General features: G+C 41.7%; 1 protein-coding gene across 10 annotated transcripts in view; it reads left to right on the top strand.

Moving 5' to 3' along the window:
* Nucleotides 1–20,870, top strand: part of ITPR1 (inositol 1,4,5-trisphosphate receptor type 1) — a 327,977-nt gene that overhangs the window by 178,144 nt on the left and 128,963 nt on the right. For all 10 annotated transcript variants that reach the window (XM_082728673.1, XM_082728677.1, XM_082728669.1 and 7 more), the window contains 8 exons: nt 607–732; nt 2,897–3,097; nt 4,969–5,220; nt 6,437–6,562; nt 9,181–9,309; nt 13,604–13,724; nt 16,236–16,420; nt 20,096–20,244. In XM_082728673.1, coding sequence (XP_082584799.1) covers nt 607–732; nt 2,897–3,097; nt 4,969–5,220; nt 6,437–6,562; nt 9,181–9,309; nt 13,604–13,724; nt 16,236–16,420; nt 20,096–20,244 — 1,289 coding nt within the window. The remainder of the gene's footprint in view (nt 1–606; nt 733–2,896; nt 3,098–4,968; nt 5,221–6,436; nt 6,563–9,180; nt 9,310–13,603; nt 13,725–16,235; nt 16,421–20,095; nt 20,245–20,870) is intronic.

Raw genomic sequence — 20,870 nt, 5'->3', positions numbered from 1 at the left:
ACATAATCAGCTGTGTGAAGTGCCTGGGGCAGGTATTATCCCCATTTTGCAGGTGGGAAAACTAACTCTTGGGTTAAATGCTGAGGCTGAGGTGACAAGGACAGGATTACGGCAGGTGTATTTGCCCAAGTTTATAATCTAAAGAGATTTCTACTCTGACATGTTCTCTCCTGCCAAGAGCTCTAATGCATGCTTACGTTCGGCAGATGAAACAGGGTGAGCCCGAGAGCTGGGGCGGTGTGGGTTCACCAGCAGTGACGCAGTCGGCTGTTGCTGTGCTGTCACTCTGCTCTCAGGATTGGGGGTGCGTTCAGAAATTTGGGGCATTGTTAGAAATGGTTTCCACTCTGTATTCTACTTTTCCCAAATAAATTCTTTTTGTGTCTGCTTGTGGCTAGTGGCAGAGAACGTAGGACAGTAGAATTAGTTACAGGCTTCTTTGCAGTGTCATCAGTGCAGCACCCCCGTATTTTTACACAAACAGGCCTTCAGCGTGTCCTAGAACTGGGTCTCCTGGCGGAAAGGTAGGTGCTGTCACCTGCTGACCTTTTGTCCACAGCGTAGCCCTGTTTTCAACCTATTATTCATCTGCCTCCTTCCACACAGGCTGAAGATACCAAGATGCAGGAGATAATGAGGCTGGCTCACGAATTCCTGCAGAATTTCTGTGCAGGCAACCAGCAGAATCAAGCCTTGCTACACAAACACATAAACCTGTTTCTCAACCCAGGGGTAAGACCTCAGGCATGTCTGGAAATCTGTGAGGGGAGGGCAGGAAGCAGTAAGAGGAACAACTTGTTCTTTTGCTGTGGTGACCACAGGGACTTGTTATAATGCAACATTCATTCTAAAAGGAACATTTGGACCAACTCTCGGGAGGACATAAACACTCCCCATCTTTTTAGGGGAGAAAGCAGGGAAAGGGAGGAGGAAGTGATAGGGTAAGGTAAGATATATTTTTTCCCTAACATTCTTTATTACATCAAATTTTAGCCCTAGAGAGTTGCTGATTGTCAGTCTCTAGCCACATCCTCCTGAGGTCATGCATAAAGTTTTCTGTGTACATAATATAATACATTAGATATATACAAATACATGGTTTATTCATATAAAACATAACTGTCCTATCTTAGTTTGTCAGATATGTTTTGAAAGTATGTATTGTGCAGTTTTTTAAAGAAAAATGGTGACGTACTCTATATTTTGCATTTTGCTTTTTTCACTTAATACTATGGCTGTTTTTGCAAGTCATAGCCACATAAATTTTTCTCATTTTTGATGAGAAGTTGTGATGGCTACATGGTGTTGCATAGTATGGCTGTAACATTTTAAAAACCATTATCATATTAGTGGACATTGAGGCAATGTCTAATTCTTGACTTTGTAAATAATTCTACAAAGGATATCCTTGTAAATACACGCACACTCACTCGTTCATTAGTACCCCTAGAGCTTTGGAGGAGAAGACTGGAAGGTTGAGGGGTAATACTTCCTCTTTGTTATGTATGGGGAAAGAAAGGAAAAAGGATAAAAAGTTTAGAGCCCCCTACCTCACACCAAACATAAAACTTAACTGGGTAAAAAATAGAAAATAAATCTTCTAGAAGATAACACGAAAATATCTTGATGACCTAGTGGAAAGTGAAATTTTCTTACATAGGATACAAGCAGCATTAATTACAAAGGAAAATATCAGTAAACCAGACTTCTTTAAAAACTTCTATTCACCAAATGACATTATTAAGATCCTCCAGAGGCAAACCAGAGACAGGGAGAAGACATTTGCATTACATGTGTCCAATAAAGAATTCCTATCTAGAATATATAACCAACTCAAAAAAAGTCCATAAGGAAAAGGGCAACCCATTTTTTAAAATTATTTTTATTAGCATATAATGTATTATATGCCCGGGGTACAGGTCTGTGAATCATCAGGCTTAAACATTTCACCACACTCACATACCCTCCCCAATGTCCATAATCCAAAGGATGACCTATTTTTAAAAATAGGTTAAAAAAAAGTTTATAATGAAATCATCCATAGAAGAAATCCCGATAGCCAGTAAATGAGGCAAAGTGATCATCAGAGAAGTGTAAATTAGCTAAGATTTGCACAACAAAGTATGACAAAAACCAAAGAGACCAACAACACTGTAACCCAACTTGGGTATGGAAAAGCTCTAGTGTAGAATGGAAATTGTTAACATCTTTTGAAAGCTGTTGGCAAGTTCTGTCTCAAGCCAAACGCTTGTACTTCGCAACCCAGCAATTCTACTCTTGGGTGGAAACCCAACAGAAATGCACGTATATTAAAGCTTAGCAGAAGACACGTTCCGGAATGCTCAGAGCAGCACTATTGGTGCTAAGAGTAGTGTTACTACTTGGTACTGAAACCGGATCCGCCCCCAAATGCCCATCAGCAATAGAACAGAGAAGCACCTGGTGGTTTATCCAGGCCATGGAACTTCCATAGCAGTGACCACGAACAGACTACTGAAACACACAACAGCATGTTGAGAACGTTGCCGTTGGACTGTTGAGTAAAAGAAACCAGACAGGAAGGGAGTACATGAGACTTGACAGCGGGCAAAACTAATCTGTAGTTGCAGAAATCAAAATGAATTAAATGGCGGGGTGAGGCCTTTCGTTTCTGGACGTGGGTGCTGGGGTTTCTGCTGTAGTTCACTGAGCTGGAGACAAGTGATTCGTTTCCCTTTCCGTGGGTTTATTACAACTTAACAAAAGAAGGCAGTACAGAAGTGAGAAAGGAGAAAGGTGTCTTTGTGGGTTTCAACGCTTCTCTCTGTGCATACTGCTAGACTCTCTTTCTCACTTGACTCCGCTCTGTCCACCTTTTGACCATTTCCCTGTGCTCCTGCCCTCACGCTTGTGCCAGATCCTGGAGGCGGTCACCATGCAGCACATCTTCATGAACAATTTCCAGCTCTGCAGTGAGATCAATGAGCGGGTTGTCCAGCATTTTGTTCACTGCATTGAGACCCATGGTCGAAACGTCCAGTACATAAAATTCTTGCAGACGATCGTCAAGGCAGAAGGGAAATTCATCAAAAAGTGCCAAGACATGGTCATGGCTGAGGTGACAGCTGTTTGTTTCTATATACCTTCATCTAGAGTTTCTGGCAAATTTTTAAATTCTTGCTCTCTGTACGAACTGGCACCCTCTCCTGGAGCCACATAAATGGACAAAACGTAATTGTGGTGTGTATTTGTGAGCTTAAATTGTATGTAGAAGTGAGAGTCTGATCTGACTTTTTCATAGCAGCATATCTATTTATTTTAAGGCATTTTGGCTCAGATTCTTCTGAGAGGAGAAAAAAATAGGAATATTGAACAAAAATTACAAAGAATAGAGATTAAATATAGATAGAAACCACTGAGCCAGAACAGCCTACATTCCTGTGGATTATATGACAGTTTCTTTAATTATTCGCTTAACTAGCTAGAAAAATTGTTGCTTGCTGATTCACAAGAAGAAGCTGGTCAGTGGAATTGGGACAAAGTCCCACTGGGTTGTCTGTGGGCAGTCAGGGCCACATGGGATGCTGTCTGACCGGGAAGGCCCTCTGCCACACCTGTGTTCAAATAGACTCAGTTGAATCTTCCCACCTGTTGAAAAATAAAAATGAAATATCAAGTAAATCCATTTAACATTTGGATTTATAATTCCCATTTAATAAGAAACAGGGTTCCAGGGGAAGGTAGTGTAGTATGTTTAAAAGAATTGACTTGACCTGGGATGTGAGTGTAAGCTATACTACTTTATTGGCACAGTGACCTGATGACTTGCCAACCCTCAGTGTGCCTTCCTATAAAATGAAGGCACGGTGGTATTCAGCCAAGAAGCTGACATGCCAGCTCAGGGAAACGACGGTGACAATAGGAGCTAACATTATTGGAAGGCTGCCCTACTCTAGTCAAGGTTCTAAGCAATTTGCATATAATCATTTGTCTCATCTACAGGACGCAGCACCATGAGTTAGGTATCAATTTCGTCCTCAGTTTTATGGGCAAAACTGAGGCACAGGGAGGTTAGATCCATGTGGAGTGTTGGTCGTGGTATCTGGCACCTAATTAGAGCTGACAGAAGTGAGTTGTTATTATGCAGATATTATGGACTATATGTATTTTGACTTCTGTGCCAGCCCTTTTTGGACCTTCTGTATTTCCTGAAATTGATTTACTATTAAGCGAACTAATGAGAAGCCACACACACAGTCCTGGGGGCAAGTTATAAGTAGGAATGCCCTGATACTTTGAAGCAGTATTGAAAGGAAGACATACCTTAGTAAGAAGTGGATAATTGATCATTGTGAAGAGAGGAGGCAGTATATGAAAGAGTTGTAAAACGGATACTACTTCTCAAGCATAAAAAAGATGGAAACTATTTTTTTTAAGGTTTTAGTTATTTATTTGACAGACAGAGATCACAAGTAGGCAGAGAGGCAGGCAGAGAGAGAGGAGGAAGCAGGCACCCCGCCAAGCAGAGAGCCCGACATGAGGCTCGACCCCAGGACCCTGAGATCATGACCTGAGCCGAAGGCAGAGGCTTTAACCCACTGAGCCACCCAGGTGCCCCAATGGAAACATTTTTGAAAAGAAAAATCATAGCCTAAATATTAGGTTTGGAAATCCACATGCAAGCTTGCAATCTTCATTTCCACTGGGTACATGAATGTGGTTCTGCAGACTTTCTCTTCCCCTGGTAGTTTTGTTTAAGGCCACTGTCATATACCTGTATCTGTCGATTAAAGTGCTGCTGCTGCAGATTTTTAGTTATTGATTAATAGAAGTGAATGAAATTTAGATGAGTTTAGTAATAAAGGTGAGACTGGTTTTGGAAAGCAAAAGCTGACAAAGCAGCTCTCCTCCTCTGCAAGTAGATATTTTTTCAATGATGTCCCCACCTCCGCAAGCCTGTCATATAAACAAGCCCTGTTCTTTTTATAGCTGGTTAATTCGGGAGAAGACGTCCTCGTGTTCTACAACGACAGAGCCTCTTTCCAGACCCTGATCCAGATGATGAGGTCAGAGAGGGACCGGATGGACGAGAACAGCCCTCTCATGTATCACATCCACCTGGTGGAGCTCTTGGCCGTGTGCACTGAGGGCAAAAACGTCTACACGGAGATCAAGTGCAACTCCCTGCTCCCGCTGGATGACATCGTCCGCGTCGTGACCCACGAGGACTGCATCCCCGAGGTGAGTGAGCCTTTCTCATGCCTCTGCGTGTGGCGTGTGGAGCTGTTGCCGGCCCACACGAGACCTCACAGTGCTGAGACCTGCAGCTCATTTCATAGTGAGGTCTCAGTTGGTGGAAACAACATTTTCTCGAATGCTGATTTTGTGCATAAAGCTCGTCGGGGAGGGGATGTTAGTCTTTCCTGCGGTCTCCTTGAGAACCGTGGGAATCTGCTGCTGTGCTTCTGTTCTTGGTAACTAATAACAGCCTGTTGAGCAAAGAGGATTCTTTGAATCCCCTTTGAATGAATGTCTGAAAAAATGAGATTGAATGGGTTGAGATATGGTTCATGGGCACGGAAGACCCGATTCTGCAAGTTTATTCTTTAAAATGAAAATCTGTATTATAACAATAATGACAATTATAAAATATTGAGGAACTACAGGTAAGCAATACGAAAATCTACCACCCATAATAAATAACAGTTCGATTTTGAAAATGATTCCTTCCAAGCTGTCCATTTTCTTGTTCATATATATTGGCTGGTAACAAAAATGACAGAAAAACAGTGGATCATCCAGAATATAGTTTGGCTTTATATGTTTAAAATATATACTCTTAATTTTTATCTTAAACTAAATATACATATATTTGTATACAGTATATATAGTATGTATCATATATATGCTAGTATGTTTTTAGATAATTTTTTTGAGAAGTTCAAATAGCAGAGACTATCAAGGAGTAAACTATGAAAAGTCTCCTAATCTACTCCCTCCCACCCCACAGAAAATCATTTATTATGTTCTTGTGCATCGTCTAGAATTCTGCATATAAACAAATATAAATATATGTTCTTCATTCCCCCATTTATTTAATTTTTTTAATACAAAAGGTGACATTCTGGATACACTGTTCTTCCTTTTGTATAAATTCATAAAGAGATTCCACATTCCTTTTTTATAGTTACATAAAAATTTTATTGTGTGGATGTTCTGTAATTGCCCTGCATGGCTGTTTAACAGGCTTATGAGACTATAATGAGATGATAATAACTGGTGATTCTCGTGAAGGAGGAAATGACAAGATTGCCTTTTTCTCACAGCCTTGTCTACTTAGACTTCTGGACTCTTATCTGATAGGTGAAAAGAGTGTTCTGACATAGTTTTGATTTGCGTTTCTCTTATTCCATGTATACCAAATCAGTTTTTCATAGAAGTCTGTTTCCGTCTTCAGGTTAAAATTGCATACATTAACTTCCTTAATCACTGCTATGTGGATACGGAGGTGGAAATGAAGGAGATTTACACCAGCAATCACATGTGGAAATTGTTTGAGAATTTCCTTGTAGACATCTGCAGGGTAAGGCTCTCTGGAACTGAGCAGCAGAGCGCAAGTGTGTGTGTATGAGTGTGTCTGGACATCCTTATGCAGGCGTAAGAAAAATAGCCACATAATTTCAACTCATTAATGTGTGGCACAGGGAGGCAGATGTGTTTCTTGGCCTCGCATATGTCTCATTCCTTTCTACCTTTTACTCCTAACAGAGAATAGATTTTATGTGTCATGTGTCAGGGAAGATGGGTCATTTCTGCTTTTCACTTCATCCTTTATGGATTGATCTGTGAATAATAATCTGAGACATGGGGCATCTGGGTGGCTCACTGGGTTAAGCCTCTGCCTTTGGCTCAGATCATGGTCTTCGGGTCCTGGTATCGAGCTCCACATCAGACTCTCTGCTCAGTGGGGAGCCTGCTTCCCCTTCTCTCTCTGCCTGCCTCTCTGCCTGCTTATGATCTCTCGTTCTCTGTCCAATAAATAAATAAAATCTTTTTTTTTAAATCTGAGACATAATACAATCAGATTTAAAAGTTTTCTTTTCCTTGACACTATGTCTCCTTGAAGGACACTGTCCTAAGCTTGAGCATTTCTCTCCTTCCATCTGGTGTCGAGGATCCTGCGAAGCACTTCCCTTTGGATCTGCTTTCCTGACCAGCCATTGAACTGGGCTTCATACTCTTGATTTGGTTTTGCTCGAAGCTTAACATTAATCTTAAGGCTGCAAGACCTACAGCCTGACAAGGCACACCATAGATACACTAGAAGTTTTGTGATGGTGGATTTAGGGGAGAGGTGGTGGCAACCAAGAGAGAATAATTGTAAGATGAACCTTAATTTCGGATACGTGTTGAAAAGAAAAGTGCACTCTAGAGTCCTAGACTATGATAATTTCTGCTTGAATGTACAGTTATCAGTGTAAGACAAGGAACCTATAGGAACTTGTTTTCTTCCCAATTGAGGACTTTATTTAATAGTACTCAGGTATTGGTATCACATATATATATTTTTTAAATGTCAAATTCCTCCTAGTCTCTTTTAATCCCATAAATCTGGGTTTTAGAGATTGGAAAGAAAGGCATGTTTTGTTTTATTTTTATTTTATGCTTAAAAAAAAATTTTTTTTTTTAAAATAGACTATATCCAGTGTGGAGCCCAATGTGGGGCTTGAACTCATGACCCTGAGAGCAAGACCTGAGTGGAGTCAAGAGTCAGAGGCTTTACTGACTGAGCCACCCAGGGACCCCTGCTTTGTTTTTTTGTTTTTTTGTTTTTTCTTTTTTTCTTTCTTTCTTTTTTTGAATCAGGCTGAGCAAAGTTTTCCATAAAGGACCAGATATTAAAACGTTCCGCTTGGTGAGCCATCTGTTCTGTATCACAACTCTGCCTTGGTAGTTTGAAAGCAGCCATGACAATATGTATACATGTGGGCATGGCTGTGTTCCAATAAAACTTTATTTATAAAAGCAGCCACCAGCCCTTAATTTTGCTGACCTCTACATTACATTATTCAGAAATGTAAAATCAGTTGCTAATTTCATTTTCTGAATCTGTCTACAGACTGCTCAGAATTAAGCTTAGAACATGGTAGTTAGTTAATAAAACTTGATTCTTTTTTGCCCTTCATAAATTTTTATAAGTAATGTTAATGTCCCAAACTGTGTAAGTAACGAATTTGGTAATAAAACTTGATTTTTTAAAAAGATTATTTATTTATTTATTTATTGACAGACACAAGTAGGCAGAGAGACAGGCAGAGAGAGAGGAGGAAGCAGGCTCCCTGCCGAGCAGAGAGCCCGATGCGGGGCTCAATCCCAGGACCCTGGGGTCATGACCTGATCCAAAGGCAGAGGCTTTAACCCACTGAGCCACCCAGGCACCCCATAAAACTTGATTTTTAAGCATGTATTTTCTAAACCAGTGCCTCTAAATGTCTGATCTTATTTTAAGCAGCATAATTAAGTAGAATGTAAGTAAAATCTGAAGTCTCTCCTTACCCCAAAACTTAGAGTCCGTGACTCTGATTTACAGCCCACTACTTTCAACAGCATTGCATATCCTTAACTTTTTAAAAATTGAAGTCTAGTTGACACACAATGTGACATTAGTTCCATTGTACAACATAGTGATGTGACAACTTTATATTAACTTTTCTACTGAATGAAAGAATGTGTGAAAGTTTGTAGGTTTGGAGAGCATCACACACAATGGACCTCACTGATGTATTTGATTCTCTTGATTACATGGATAGGAAACCATAGCTGACAAGAGATGAGTGGCTTCACCAGGAAGACAAATTTGCTTTTAGGGGACAGTATAGATAACTGTAGTGACTATGCCTTAAGCTGCCTTTTAAAGGTTTTAGATTTGCCACACATGGCTAGGAATTGGGAAGCAATGGCCCTCTAGGTGCCATCCCGGTTTTGTGTGTCTCTGTGTGATGTCTGAGTGGATTAGCTTCTCTTCCTGCATGACTTACTGTTGTTACTACTGTAATTCCTAAGAGGGAGATGTATCAACCTGCAAGCCTTTCCCTTTCATTTGTTAAGGGGGTAATCGGCAGTAGTGGCCCCAGATTTCTTAATCCTACAACTGACCTGCAGGTTTTGGTGCCATGTCTGAAACGTCCAATTGCCTTGCAGGCCTGTAACAACACCAGTGACCGGAAACACGCAGACTCCATTTTGGAGAAGTATGTTACTGAAATTGTCATGAGCATCGTCACCACTTTCTTCAGTTCTCCCTTCTCGGACCAGAGCACGACGCTGCAGGTAAGAAGGGCAAGGGCAGGGCATTCACAGCTGAACTTGGGCGGTGGCTGTCCGCCGGGATTTGGCAGTGAGCCGCTGTCTGTGAGCCATTCTGCAGAGCTTTCGGACAAGGTGCTTTTCCTGCTGAGGGGGGGGGGTCCCTTGACTAAAGAAGCACCTAAGGATGTTGTCCTAAACCAGATGATTCTATTGGTTTTTGATTTTTAGCCCCTTAAGATGCTTTTTCTTCCCCCTTCCTTCTTGTTGATTCCTCCCCTCTAATCTTAGAAGAAGGAGACGCAGCTTTCAGATAGGTGCTCCCCTGTTATTAATGCTTCTTAAAAACACATTTGGAGATCTCGATTCTATCTCCCAAATGTGCTCCTGGAGTTTACCCGACTTGGTGAGGGGCTAGTGTGAGAAGTCGTGCAGCCAGCCAGGGGTGCTGCTGCATGGCCCGGCCCTGCGGGTGTATGCACGCCTTCATGCGTGGCACTCCTGGGACTGTGTACCATCATGGCCCCCTGTCACGATTCCCACCAGGTCCAAAGGTAGGAATCCATGGATCTGGGGGATGGTGTCATTCTTTGACTTGGAAAAAAATCATCCTTCTCTTTATAACGTAAATCTGGGTTAACCGCTGTGTGAGTCTTGCTGCAGGATAAAATCTAATCTTGATCTCCAGCAGTCAGAAGAGAAATACCCTCCTTGTCGTAGGAGGAGATAGAGCCTGTCCTGGGGTTGATGGGTGGCCCAGGGTTGCTGGAGTATAGACATAATCCTAATGAAGGTAAATGCTCTAAGGGAAGGATGATTCTTGGTCAGTGTAATATTCCCTGATGCATTAATTAGATACTGCTATAGTTCATTAATATGCAAAGAGTTCGTATGAGTCTAATACAGCCCATGAGGTAGATAATACTTTTCCCATTTTCAGCTGTGTAAACTGAGGCTCAGAAAGTTTAATTACCGTGCTCAGTCAGGGTCACAGCCATTAGGTGGCATAATCATGATTTTAGCCTGCTTCTTTCTGATGCAAAAAGTTGAATTATAGAATTTTTTTATTGAGATACCTTTCCTTGGGACTACTGGTAACCTTCTGTTTAATTAGAAATAGCTATAAAAGCTAGCAGTTAAGTGAAAGTATCCCAGAGTTAGAAGGATTGCCTTTCAAATGTCTGTACTTGTTCATGAGTAATTAGGGAGCAGAAACTGGTTGGATCCCAAGCACATGAGTTCCTAGAGACCAGAACATGCTCCTCACCAAGTACTATTACACAGAGAGCCAGCTAGGGAAGATGCTTTGGTTACTAAGATTAGACTTGCTTCTTTTGTAATTTCAAGTGACAATCACCACAGCAATGCCCATTCTCCTATAGATTGTGAAACAGTATTACAAAACCAAAATGTCAAAGTAAATCAGTCACATTAATTGGAAAACCATTAAACAGGAACTTGAGTTTTGGTTTTCTATTTTGGTCACTCCTGTCTCCTCATACTGCCTTACTCTGAAGCCAATTTTTGGACCACCTAATAAGCCAGACTTGTCAGAGAGATGAATCTTCAATATAAATGTTATAAGTTCCTAGCAATACCCAGATAGTCTATATATACTTAGAATACAGAATCTAAAGTGGTTTTAGCTTTGTTTTTTAAGGGGTAGCTTATGAATTTCTAGGACATTTATTTTCAAGGAATATTATCTTTGGATCTCTCATAGTCTGTTTTATTTTGTTTATATGCTGAGAAGCATATGCCTCATTTCCCCAGCTAGATTTTTACTTCCTTCCTGGCTTCCTTCCTTATTTATTTTTTGTTGTTGTTTGTTTCCTTCTTTTCATTCAGCCCAAACATGAGGAAGGGAAATGGTGAATTTGGGTTTGGCTGTGTTGCATTTATGTTGCCCGTGGAATGTCCAGGGAGCAGCTGGAACTATGGGATCCAAAGAGGAAGAATAGAATTTTGGAGGCTTTAGAGCAGGATAAAGCTGGTCTCAAATCCTCACTCTGTCCCTTACTGGCTCTGTGGACTTGCCTTGGCCACTGAACTTCCGAACCTCTTGGCTTGCATTTGAAGTAGAAATGTAGTATCCGCCATACAGGTTATTGTGAGCACAAGAAATAATGTTTTATGAGACATCTAGCATAATGCCTGGTGTGTAGGAGAGGCTTAGTGAATAAGAACTGGTGCTTTTCCCTGCTAGACTGTCAGCTACAGTAAGAAGGACGTGGTTATGTCTTAGGTGCCCAGTTGTCTGTGACCCTGCTCTGTCCCTGTGCCTCGCTTTGTGCTTGGAACCTAGTAGTTGCTGACTCATTGAGTAAGTAAATGAATCGGTGAGACTCAGGAGAATGGAGTGGCAGAATCCAAATTTATACATTGGCTCCTTGAAGTCGTGGCCCAGAAAATGAAATGGTTTACTAGAAGGGACTGGGCACAGCACAAATAGTTAGAGACAAGATACTCCAGAAGCCAGAGGAAGGTTTTCACTTCACTCTGTCCGCACGTAGGATAGGATTCAAGGAACAAGCAGGGCTTCAGGACCCAAGAACAGGGAAGATTATATGTAGAAGGTGTTGGGCAGCCATGAGGTCAAGTGAAGTGATGCCTAATGGAACCTATTCTGGCCAATTCATTTTTTGTTTTTCCAGAGGTCAGAAGAACAGAGCCTAATAAACACTGGTTCCATTGAATTAATTTAGTCAAAGATACTTTTTGAATTTTGAATTCAGAGATACTCTTTGAATTTGGGTGTTGGGTTCTCATCACAACTCTAGCCAGTGGGGTGGATGTTGACTTCTCTGGGTCTTGGTGAGGGTTCAGTGAGAGGCAAAAAGCCCTTAGGCCTTGGCATGTGGCACAGAAAGTACTTCCTGAAGAAAGCAGTGAGATCCCGGTTTGCAGGTGACCTTGGTTGAAAGAGCACAAGTTGTTGGCGTCAGAGAGCTCTGACGTTGACTCACTGCTCTGCCACCACTTGTCCGTTCTTCGGTGAACTTTCTTTTAAGCTTTCTGGGCCTCCATTTTGTATGTATAGCATTAAGGCAGTTTGTTTGCCACAGGATTGTTAGTTGAGTCCCCAAATGTGGCACCTAATAAGTGTAAGTTACCTGAACATTGTTCATAGAAGAGGTTCTGAATTTTTATTGACCTGTTGTACTTTCTTCTAATAGAGTTTCTTCCCCCTTACCCCAGCACTTTCTGTTGTTTTTCTTCTATCTCAGAAACCTTTCTAGAGTTTTTTAATGCTTTTTTTCTTTGCTATATTAACTCCCACTGTGTTTTGGAGGGGCTATGTAAGTCCTCTTTCCCCAGACTGAAATCCCATGGAGTAGCTCACTGTACACAGTGAAGTTTGCCTTGCAGGTCAAAGCTACCATGACCCAGGTAGCTTTGGGTGGAGACCATAATATAACTTTGAAATGCATTCAGAAAGCACTGTCAAACTGAGGAAGTAAATGTTGGAGTTCTATTACTTTAATAAAAAGAGTACACATTTGTACCGTCCTAGGAATAGATTCTACCATATCATTAACTCATCTGTAGTAAATGAATACTTCTAATGAGTAACCATCCGAACTGTCTGCTGTTGATATCACTGAAGACACTGCTACAAATAAGTAAACATTCTTGGTGAGATCCACTCATCAGTTTGTTTTTTCTGGTTAAAAGTAGAGGTTCTGCTTATAGGAAATAACATCTGGAAGGAACTTTGGGTTAATCTGCCTCAGTCCACTTATTTGATATATTTTATATTTTATATATTAGGTGAAGTTAAAGCTCAGAGACATGGATGGCTCAGTTGGGTTAAGCCTCTGCCTTTGGCTGAGGTCATGATCTCAGGGTTCTGGGATCTAGTCCCTCATCAGGCTCTCTGCTCCGCGGGGAGCCTGCTTTCCCCCCCACCCCACCCCCCTTGCCTACTTGTGAACTGTCCCTCTTTCAAAGCAATAAATAAAATATTAAAAAAAGAAGAAAAAAAAGCTCAGCAACATGAGGTAGTTTGCCTGACGTCATACTGCCTGTTAGTAACCAGACAGTAATACCAGTTTTCACATTAATTCCATGGTTTGTTCTTCTGGTCAGACTCAGTTGGCATCAAGTTTATAGATGCCCTTAAAATGCTTCTGATTTTTTTCTTCCTTAGGCTGGGCAACTTCTAGAATCCTGCCAATAACCGGTCACCCCCTTCTCACTCTTGCAAAGGGTCCATTACTCTTAACCCACCATTCAATGCAATGTCTGTTTCTGACGGGCATATCTGTGATCTGCAGAAACGTCATACTGCCCGTCTCTCGGCCTCTCTTACTTGCAGACTCGCCAGCCGGTCTTTGTGCAACTGCTGCAAGGCGTGTTCAGGGTTTACCACTGCAACTGGTTGATGCCGAGCCAAAAAGCCTCCGTGGAGAGCTGTATCCGGGTGCTCTCTGATGTAGGTAAGATATCGTGCAGTTTGGATTGAACATGATGAAAATGAACTCCCTGCCAGTACTAGAGACAGCCATTTCTCAAGCGCTTGTTATAGCTCTTCTGAAGTTCTGCATGCAGGATGTTGCAGAGGCAGAACTGGAATGGGAATCTTGATTGCTAACCCTTGCTTTCATCTACCAAGCCAGCATCTTCCAAAGTCAAGAGCCAGTAAGTCCCAAAGAAAGCTAGCCTTTGAAAAAGTAAGAGTGCATGGTTCAGTGTGAGGCAACTCTTGGCAAGTCCCAGGGCACACAAGCTAATTGAAGGCTCTGGGAAATCTCTCAGGCAAGAAATGAATTTGTTTACTCCAGTAAGTGTATTTGACCGTATGGAAACTTTCTTCCTATGAAGTACAAGCCCAGGGAACATCCTTTCTCAGAAATGGTGCACTGATCCCTTTTGACTCAATGATAAATGGTGCTCCATTCCCTCTTCCCCACCCCTTACTTGTCACCTCTCTGGCAGCTTTGAAAGGAAGTCTTAAAAATTACTGCTCCCTTCACCCGGACTTAAGCAGGCTCTCTTTCTTGGCCCTGTTTCCCTTCATAAATGTTAAGCAAGGAGTTCCCCTGCGTGCCTAAATTTAAGAAGAGTTCTCTCCCTGTAGTAGTGATTTCCATCCCTTGAGAGCAGCAGCAGAAACAGGTGAGGTTCTCGGCACTGTTGAGTAGTTGCCCAGCAAATACAGATGCTGTCTCTTAGGGTAACTTACCTGATGTCAGTCCTCCCATCCTGATTTCCTTGACTCTCACGTGGTAGGTGTTGGCATCTTTTTATTATCTACGCAGTTCTATTACATAAGAAGAGATGAGGCTTTTGAAAGTGTGTATGTTATAGGGTCATGACGTGATACCCCAGAGCCAAGATTCTGAGGGAGTATCCCCAGAATTCACTATTCTGCCCTCAGAAGGTTATGTGTCATAAAGTTGTTGAGTAAAATTCAGGCAGGTTGCCCAGCTGACCAGGTCAGTGCTCATTAGGGAGATGAAATGTTTTAATTGGCTTGAAACTGACGAGAAAAGACAGAGGGAGGGGATGTCTTTTAAGTGGCAGGGCATGAAAACAGCACAGCCCCCCAGGAATTCAGACATGTGCCTCTTGGGGAATGCCTCCTCCTGACTAAAATCACACCAAAGTTCACTGTTTTTTATGGTTTATCTTCAGAAGGGGGTATCTGGTGTACATTATTTCTATCTGACTATATGCTGTGTAGCCTGGTTTTGTGTGTGTGTGTGTGGTTTTTTTTTTTTTTTTTGTATTATTCTTATCTTCTTCCCCAAATTTCTCACTTGTTTTATTAAACTATTAAAATTCGTTGGCTGGCTGATGGTTCCTTAACCCACACTAGGTGTTTTTGTTTTTGTTTTTAATTGGATTTAAACAATTGCTTCTCAGATTGCTTCTTCCAGGGTGCTAGCTTTGTTTTTACAGTTAGATACAGGTAATATGGCACCTCTTCTTTGCTTCTGGTCATATGAACCATTAAAGATTGGCGGTTGTTGTCTTGTTTTTTGGAGGTTGTTGGATTTTCCGTATGAAAAAAAAAGGATTGTTGGTCGTAGTTATTTTCCTTCTTTAATTACGCTTTTTATTTTGGATGAATTTTAGACATATAGGAAGGTTGCCAGGGGAACACACGAGTTCCCATATGCCCCTCACCCAGTTTCCCCTGCTGTCAACATCTTGCAACACCAGAATATTTTTGTCAAAACTACAAAACTGATATTGGCCCATTGCTATGAAATAAACTCCAGACTTGGCCCAACTTTTTCCATCAATGTCCTTCATCTGTTCCAGGATTCAGTCTAGGGTCCCATGTTGCTTTTAGTTGTGATGCCTTTGTAGTCTCCTCTGGGCTGCAAAAGTACCTTGGACTTTCCTCGTTTTTTATGACAGTAACAGTCTTGAAGAGTGCTGGTCAGGTGTCCTGTAGAATATCCCTGCTGTGGGTTTGATTGTTTTTTTCCTCATGATTAGACTGGAGTTTAAGAGGGGAAGACACGAGCCTAAATGGAAAGAATAGCTTATGTTATTGTAAATATCATCATTTGTATTATGTTTGGCTTAAACTGGCATTTTGTAGATTGTTGTATAGAATACCACCGATAGAGGATTTTTAGAAAAATAGCCAAATGAGTTCCCTGTCTTCATAATTCTTTACATATATGAACACAAGAGAGACCTTAGGATGCCAGTCATTGGGGAAACCCAATGAAGTTTAACTTTGACTTGCCCAAAGTTTGACCTTAGAACATGTTAATCCTCAGAGTTACTGCCCCCAAGAATTCACACTGAAAATTGCTGACCTAAGGATGGTCAAATTCATTTGAGCTCCTCAGCGTTCATACTCATTGCCATGCAAGTGACATGTTATGGCTCGGAAAAATCTGCCTGAAGGATGATGGGGGAGTTAAGTCTGTCTTTGGGGCATCTCCTCCCCAAGTTGGAGTCTCACAAGTCATCTTTCTTCCCTGTAGCTAAGAGCCGGGCCATCGCTATTCCTGTGGACCTGGACAGCCAAGTCAACAACCTCTTTCTGAAGTCCCACAACATTGTACAGAAAACTGCCATGAACTGGCGGCTGACTGCCCGCAATGCAGCTCGCAGAGACTCTGTTCTGGCGGCTTCTAGAGACTACCGGAATATCATTGAGAGATTGCAGGTAATGCCTGACCCAGAGAGGAGTGAACCTGAACCAGGTCTAAGGTGGTTCCCACACAGCAGTGCTTCCATGAGCCAGAGAAAAACCAAGATGGACCATAGAGAGATGTTGGCATGTGAGTAGATAGTCAAGCACCGTAACAGACATAGGACTGTCTACTTGGGAAGCTACTTGGGAAGAGGAAAGCTCCTCACAAAGTCATGGTCTGTAAAGGTTCATAGATGTACAGATTTCTTTATGTAGAATGGGGACTCTGCTCTTACCAGGAAGGAATATTTAAGTATTACATAAGGCTACTTAGAATAAGGGCATGAGGGCTCCATGTTTTTTTTATTTTGTAAATCACCCTGGGATATTTAGCCTCTTGATTTAGCAGGTAAACTAGTGTGATAATGCCGAGAAAAGAGTTTTCTATCAGACTGAGCCAACTGAAAATAAAAATGTTCCTAAATTCTACCTGGATTGTACTTTTTTTTTTTTTTAGCACCTAGGAAGAGAGCTGTCCCTTTATTAAGGGAAGAGTAGTGAGTATTAGGGGTATATGAAACACTTAAATATACATCTTAACATGAGCACCTTCCTTTAGCAAGCTCTTTAAGGGAGTCTCTTACAGGAAGTGCATGGGCCATTGTCGGAGATTCTCAGACACTTCAGATGGGCCTCCTGCAGTGGTTAAGGGCATGATCTCAGGCCAGCGCCTGCGGTCAAGTCCTGATGCCATTTCTTAGAAATGCTGTGTCCTCGGAAAGGTTACTTTATTGCTCTGTGCTTTGGTTTTCCCATCTGTGAAGTAGGATAATAGTAACACCTACCTCAAGAGGTGGATGTAAGGATTACAAGGCTGGTAACCTGTTCCCATCATCGGAACACATTTGCTTGCTTAACAAATCACAACAGCCATTATTTCCTTCTTTTCTGCTGTCCTACCTAGGTTGGCTGGCTCGCTAGCTCAGGGTCTTGAATGTAGTCGCAGTGAGAAGGCAGCTGCGGTTGGACTCATCTTGGAATCTTGCACATGTTTGGCCATTGATGTTGGGACCCCTCCAGCTGGAGTTGTGAGCTGAAGCATCTCCATGCAGTTTCCCCATGTGGTCGGTGCTTGCTTGCAGCATGGTGGCTGGGTCCCAAGATCAGCATCTCAGAGAGAGAAAGAGACAACAAAAGCTGTAATGACTTTAGGGCACACATAGCATCACTTTTGTCAAATTCTCTTGGTCAAGACACTCACAGGTGTCCACTGAGGTTCAAGGGAAGGGGACATAGACCAGAATGAATGTCAGTGATGCAGTGTGAGGAGAACGTGCAAGAGAAGATATATTGCAGTGGCCATTTTGGGAAAATACAGTTCATGTAAACGGCATAGGATAGAGCCTGGCGTGTAGTGAGCACCTGAAAGATGACAGCTGCTATTATGATTATTACTTTTACTGTCATTGCTGTTAGGACTGTAATAATGAATCTCTGTGAGGTTATATAACCAGCCTACAGACGCATTTATTAGCTCTACTCATGGTGGGCACTAGAATGCAATGGTGATGAAAACCACAAATGAGTAGTGCTACGGAGAGCTGCTGAGGAACCTCATCTTGTCCAGAGCTGGGATGGTGATCCTAGGCTTTGCTGAGGAGTGATGTTTGAACCAAGATCAGAGGAATATAGGACTTACTTAAAGAAAGGAGTAGAAGGGAGGGTAATGCATATGAAAAGAACTTTTTATGGGACAGAATGTGATGCATTGAAGACCAAAGGAAGGTTAGTGTGGCTGGAAGCCCATGGAGCTGGGGAAGTAGGAAGGTGTTCTTAGGTCAGGGAAAGAATTCCACCCTTCCTCTGACAGACCCAGTCTTGAAGGTAATTTAATTCAAATAGAGTGCTTCCTGACTCCACTGTATTTTTAAAGTGAAGGGATATTATAGACTCATAATTGTTTGAATGCACAGTATTTTTTACTGTTCAGACTAAATAAATTATCTGCAGCCAAACACACCAGTTCCCAGATTTATTATGCATATTCTTGAGGAATAAAATAAAATATGTAAGCCTAGCTAATGCTTGTTATAAAGACTTGAGTAGTGGCTGAAAGGATCCTCATTATGCCGTGATTTATTGTCTGAGTCCCTGTAGTGTAAGATTGCCTAGGACAGCAGAAGTTATCATAATATAAGAACATTCACTTGCAGCCTGACTGCTTATATAATTAATCTCCATTGAGACATCCCCTCACTTAACACCAGCATCTTTCCCTACCCATTGCTTCACCATCCTTGTCTGTTGGCCTCTCCTCGATTGCTGAATGCTAAACATTTGACAATACAATGCAAATCAATTGCAGTGTAAAGTTCAAACCTTGCAAAAGATGCAGGATTTTATGAATATGATTTTGAAGAACTGCTTCAACCCCCTGCAAATGCTATAGACAAAGGTTTGCCAGAGTTAGGGCTGATAACTACTGAAGAAGAAAACTTTGGGTGCTTTCAAAGAAGAAACAGATTTAAAAAAAAAAAAAATGACCCTCTTTTTGACTGTGCTGTGAATGTCAGTATGAATTAAGGGATACTGTAGTGTACTCTTGCTGGAAAAATTACCCTTCCCCCTAAAATAATTAGATCGATGCATGCATTCTTTATGCATCCTAAATATTATTGAGTGATTATAAATTTTGTTCAGTATAAAATAAATAATATTCACATTCTTTAGTTTTAGTTTTGGGGTAACAGTTAAATCAATTCTTTATTGACCATTCTCTATGAAATTTGGGTCTACAGTTACGTTGAATGACTTAAAGGTCATTTAAGTGACCTTTCCCTTGAAAATCTCCTTGGTTTACTAGGCCTTCCTCTATTGTCTATCATGCTGTGCTCAGCTCCCATCTTAGTTAGCAAGGCTTCTAGTTAGGTTCTGAGTCACCAAGCCATCCAGCAGACTGTAGCATCTTTTGAAGATAATTTCTCATCTGTTTTCTGCCATTTGCCTTTATATGGTGTTTGTTGTGTTGGTTTTGCTGCTCTTTCAACTTCTCTCTGTTTTCCTCTCCTACAGCTATGTGTTTTGCATTTGAAGACCATCATGCTATCAGGGTACATGTATTTAGCATGTTGATACAGCATGTTCATTCATTTGTGTGCTCATTTTGGTATGACTTTTTATTATATGAATAATTCATGCTCATTGGAAGTAATTTGACTGTATTCTCAAGTACCCATTTATGGAAGAAAATTGGAATCACCTGCAATCCCACCACCCAGAAAAAACCAGTAGTGATGTTTTGCTAATATTTAGAAACACCTGATGTTGTTTCTAAAAAATCGGATCATATACTACATGCTATTGTTTAACCATTTTTTTGCATTCATATTGTAGTCATTTTTCTATGTTGTCGAGTATACTTTTTGCATCATATTTTAAAATATGTGGAATGACCCCTTGAGTGGCATAAGGGTCATCACAATAGAAGGGCTGGGGGTGTTGTTTTTACCTCGTTCTCCATGTCAGGGGCTATGGCTTCAGATACCCCTGGGGCAATGTTTAATAATTTGTGATAAATATCAGACAGCATTAGCGACGCTCTAACCTAGCCTAGGTTGTGGTCATTTTTGAGGTCAGAAATGAATGTTCTCACACTCCTGTAGTCAGCCTCGGCCTGAGCTGCTCACCAAAGCTGTACTTCCGTTCCAGGACATCGTCTCGGCTCTAGAGGACCGTCTAAGGCCCCTGGTCCAGGCAGAGTTATCTGTGCTCGTGGACGTGCTCCACAGACCTGAGCTGCTTTTCCCAGAGAACACAGATGCCAGGAGAAAGTGCGAAAGCGGTGGCTTCATTTGCAAGTAAGCAGCCTCTCACTCTGGGGTGGTCGACTGTGGAGCCCTGCTGACCAGACAAAGTACCTGTTCATTAAGAAGCTGATGCTGGCCTGGTTTTTGACTTTGACGAGTACAAGGTCATGCATTAGAGTCCTGCTCTGACCTTTCTAAAGTCTGTGGGTTCAGTCGTACTTCCTGACACTTGTTTTGCGTGTCAGGATCATCTTCTCCGATCATCTTCCGTACCATAAGCACCAGCAGGGTGTCCACTGTGGGCTGGCAGGGTCGTGACCCTTCTGCCCTCAAAAAGCTCAGATGTACCAGGATCCCACAGTCTTTTCCCAACATCTTTGTAATTTCTTAGTTTATGCCTTGAGGCATTATCTGTAAGAAACAACAGGTTCCATCAGTGGAAATCTCCGTTTGATTTTTATCCTAAGGTGGGTTGGTTAACTTGAGAGTGGGCTCTGCCTCAGAGCCCCTCCAAGGACCCTGGGTCCCTCAAAGAACAAGACTATGGGTTAATGAACAGTGTTTATTCACCTTAACGATCATCCTCATGACTTTTTGTTGTTGTTGCTGTTTTTTAATACCAGTGGCATATTTTAACCATGTTATCAGCACCCCTTGGTGCGTAAAAAGCCACACTC

The sequence above is a fragment of the Mustela nivalis genome (assembly GCF_964662115.1).
Source record: "Mustela nivalis genome assembly, chromosome: 1".
NCBI lineage: Eukaryota > Metazoa > Chordata > Mammalia > Carnivora > Mustelidae > Mustela > Mustela nivalis.
The sequence above is the reverse complement of the archived record's forward strand: the minus strand, read 5'-3'. Positions and strand labels throughout refer to the sequence as shown.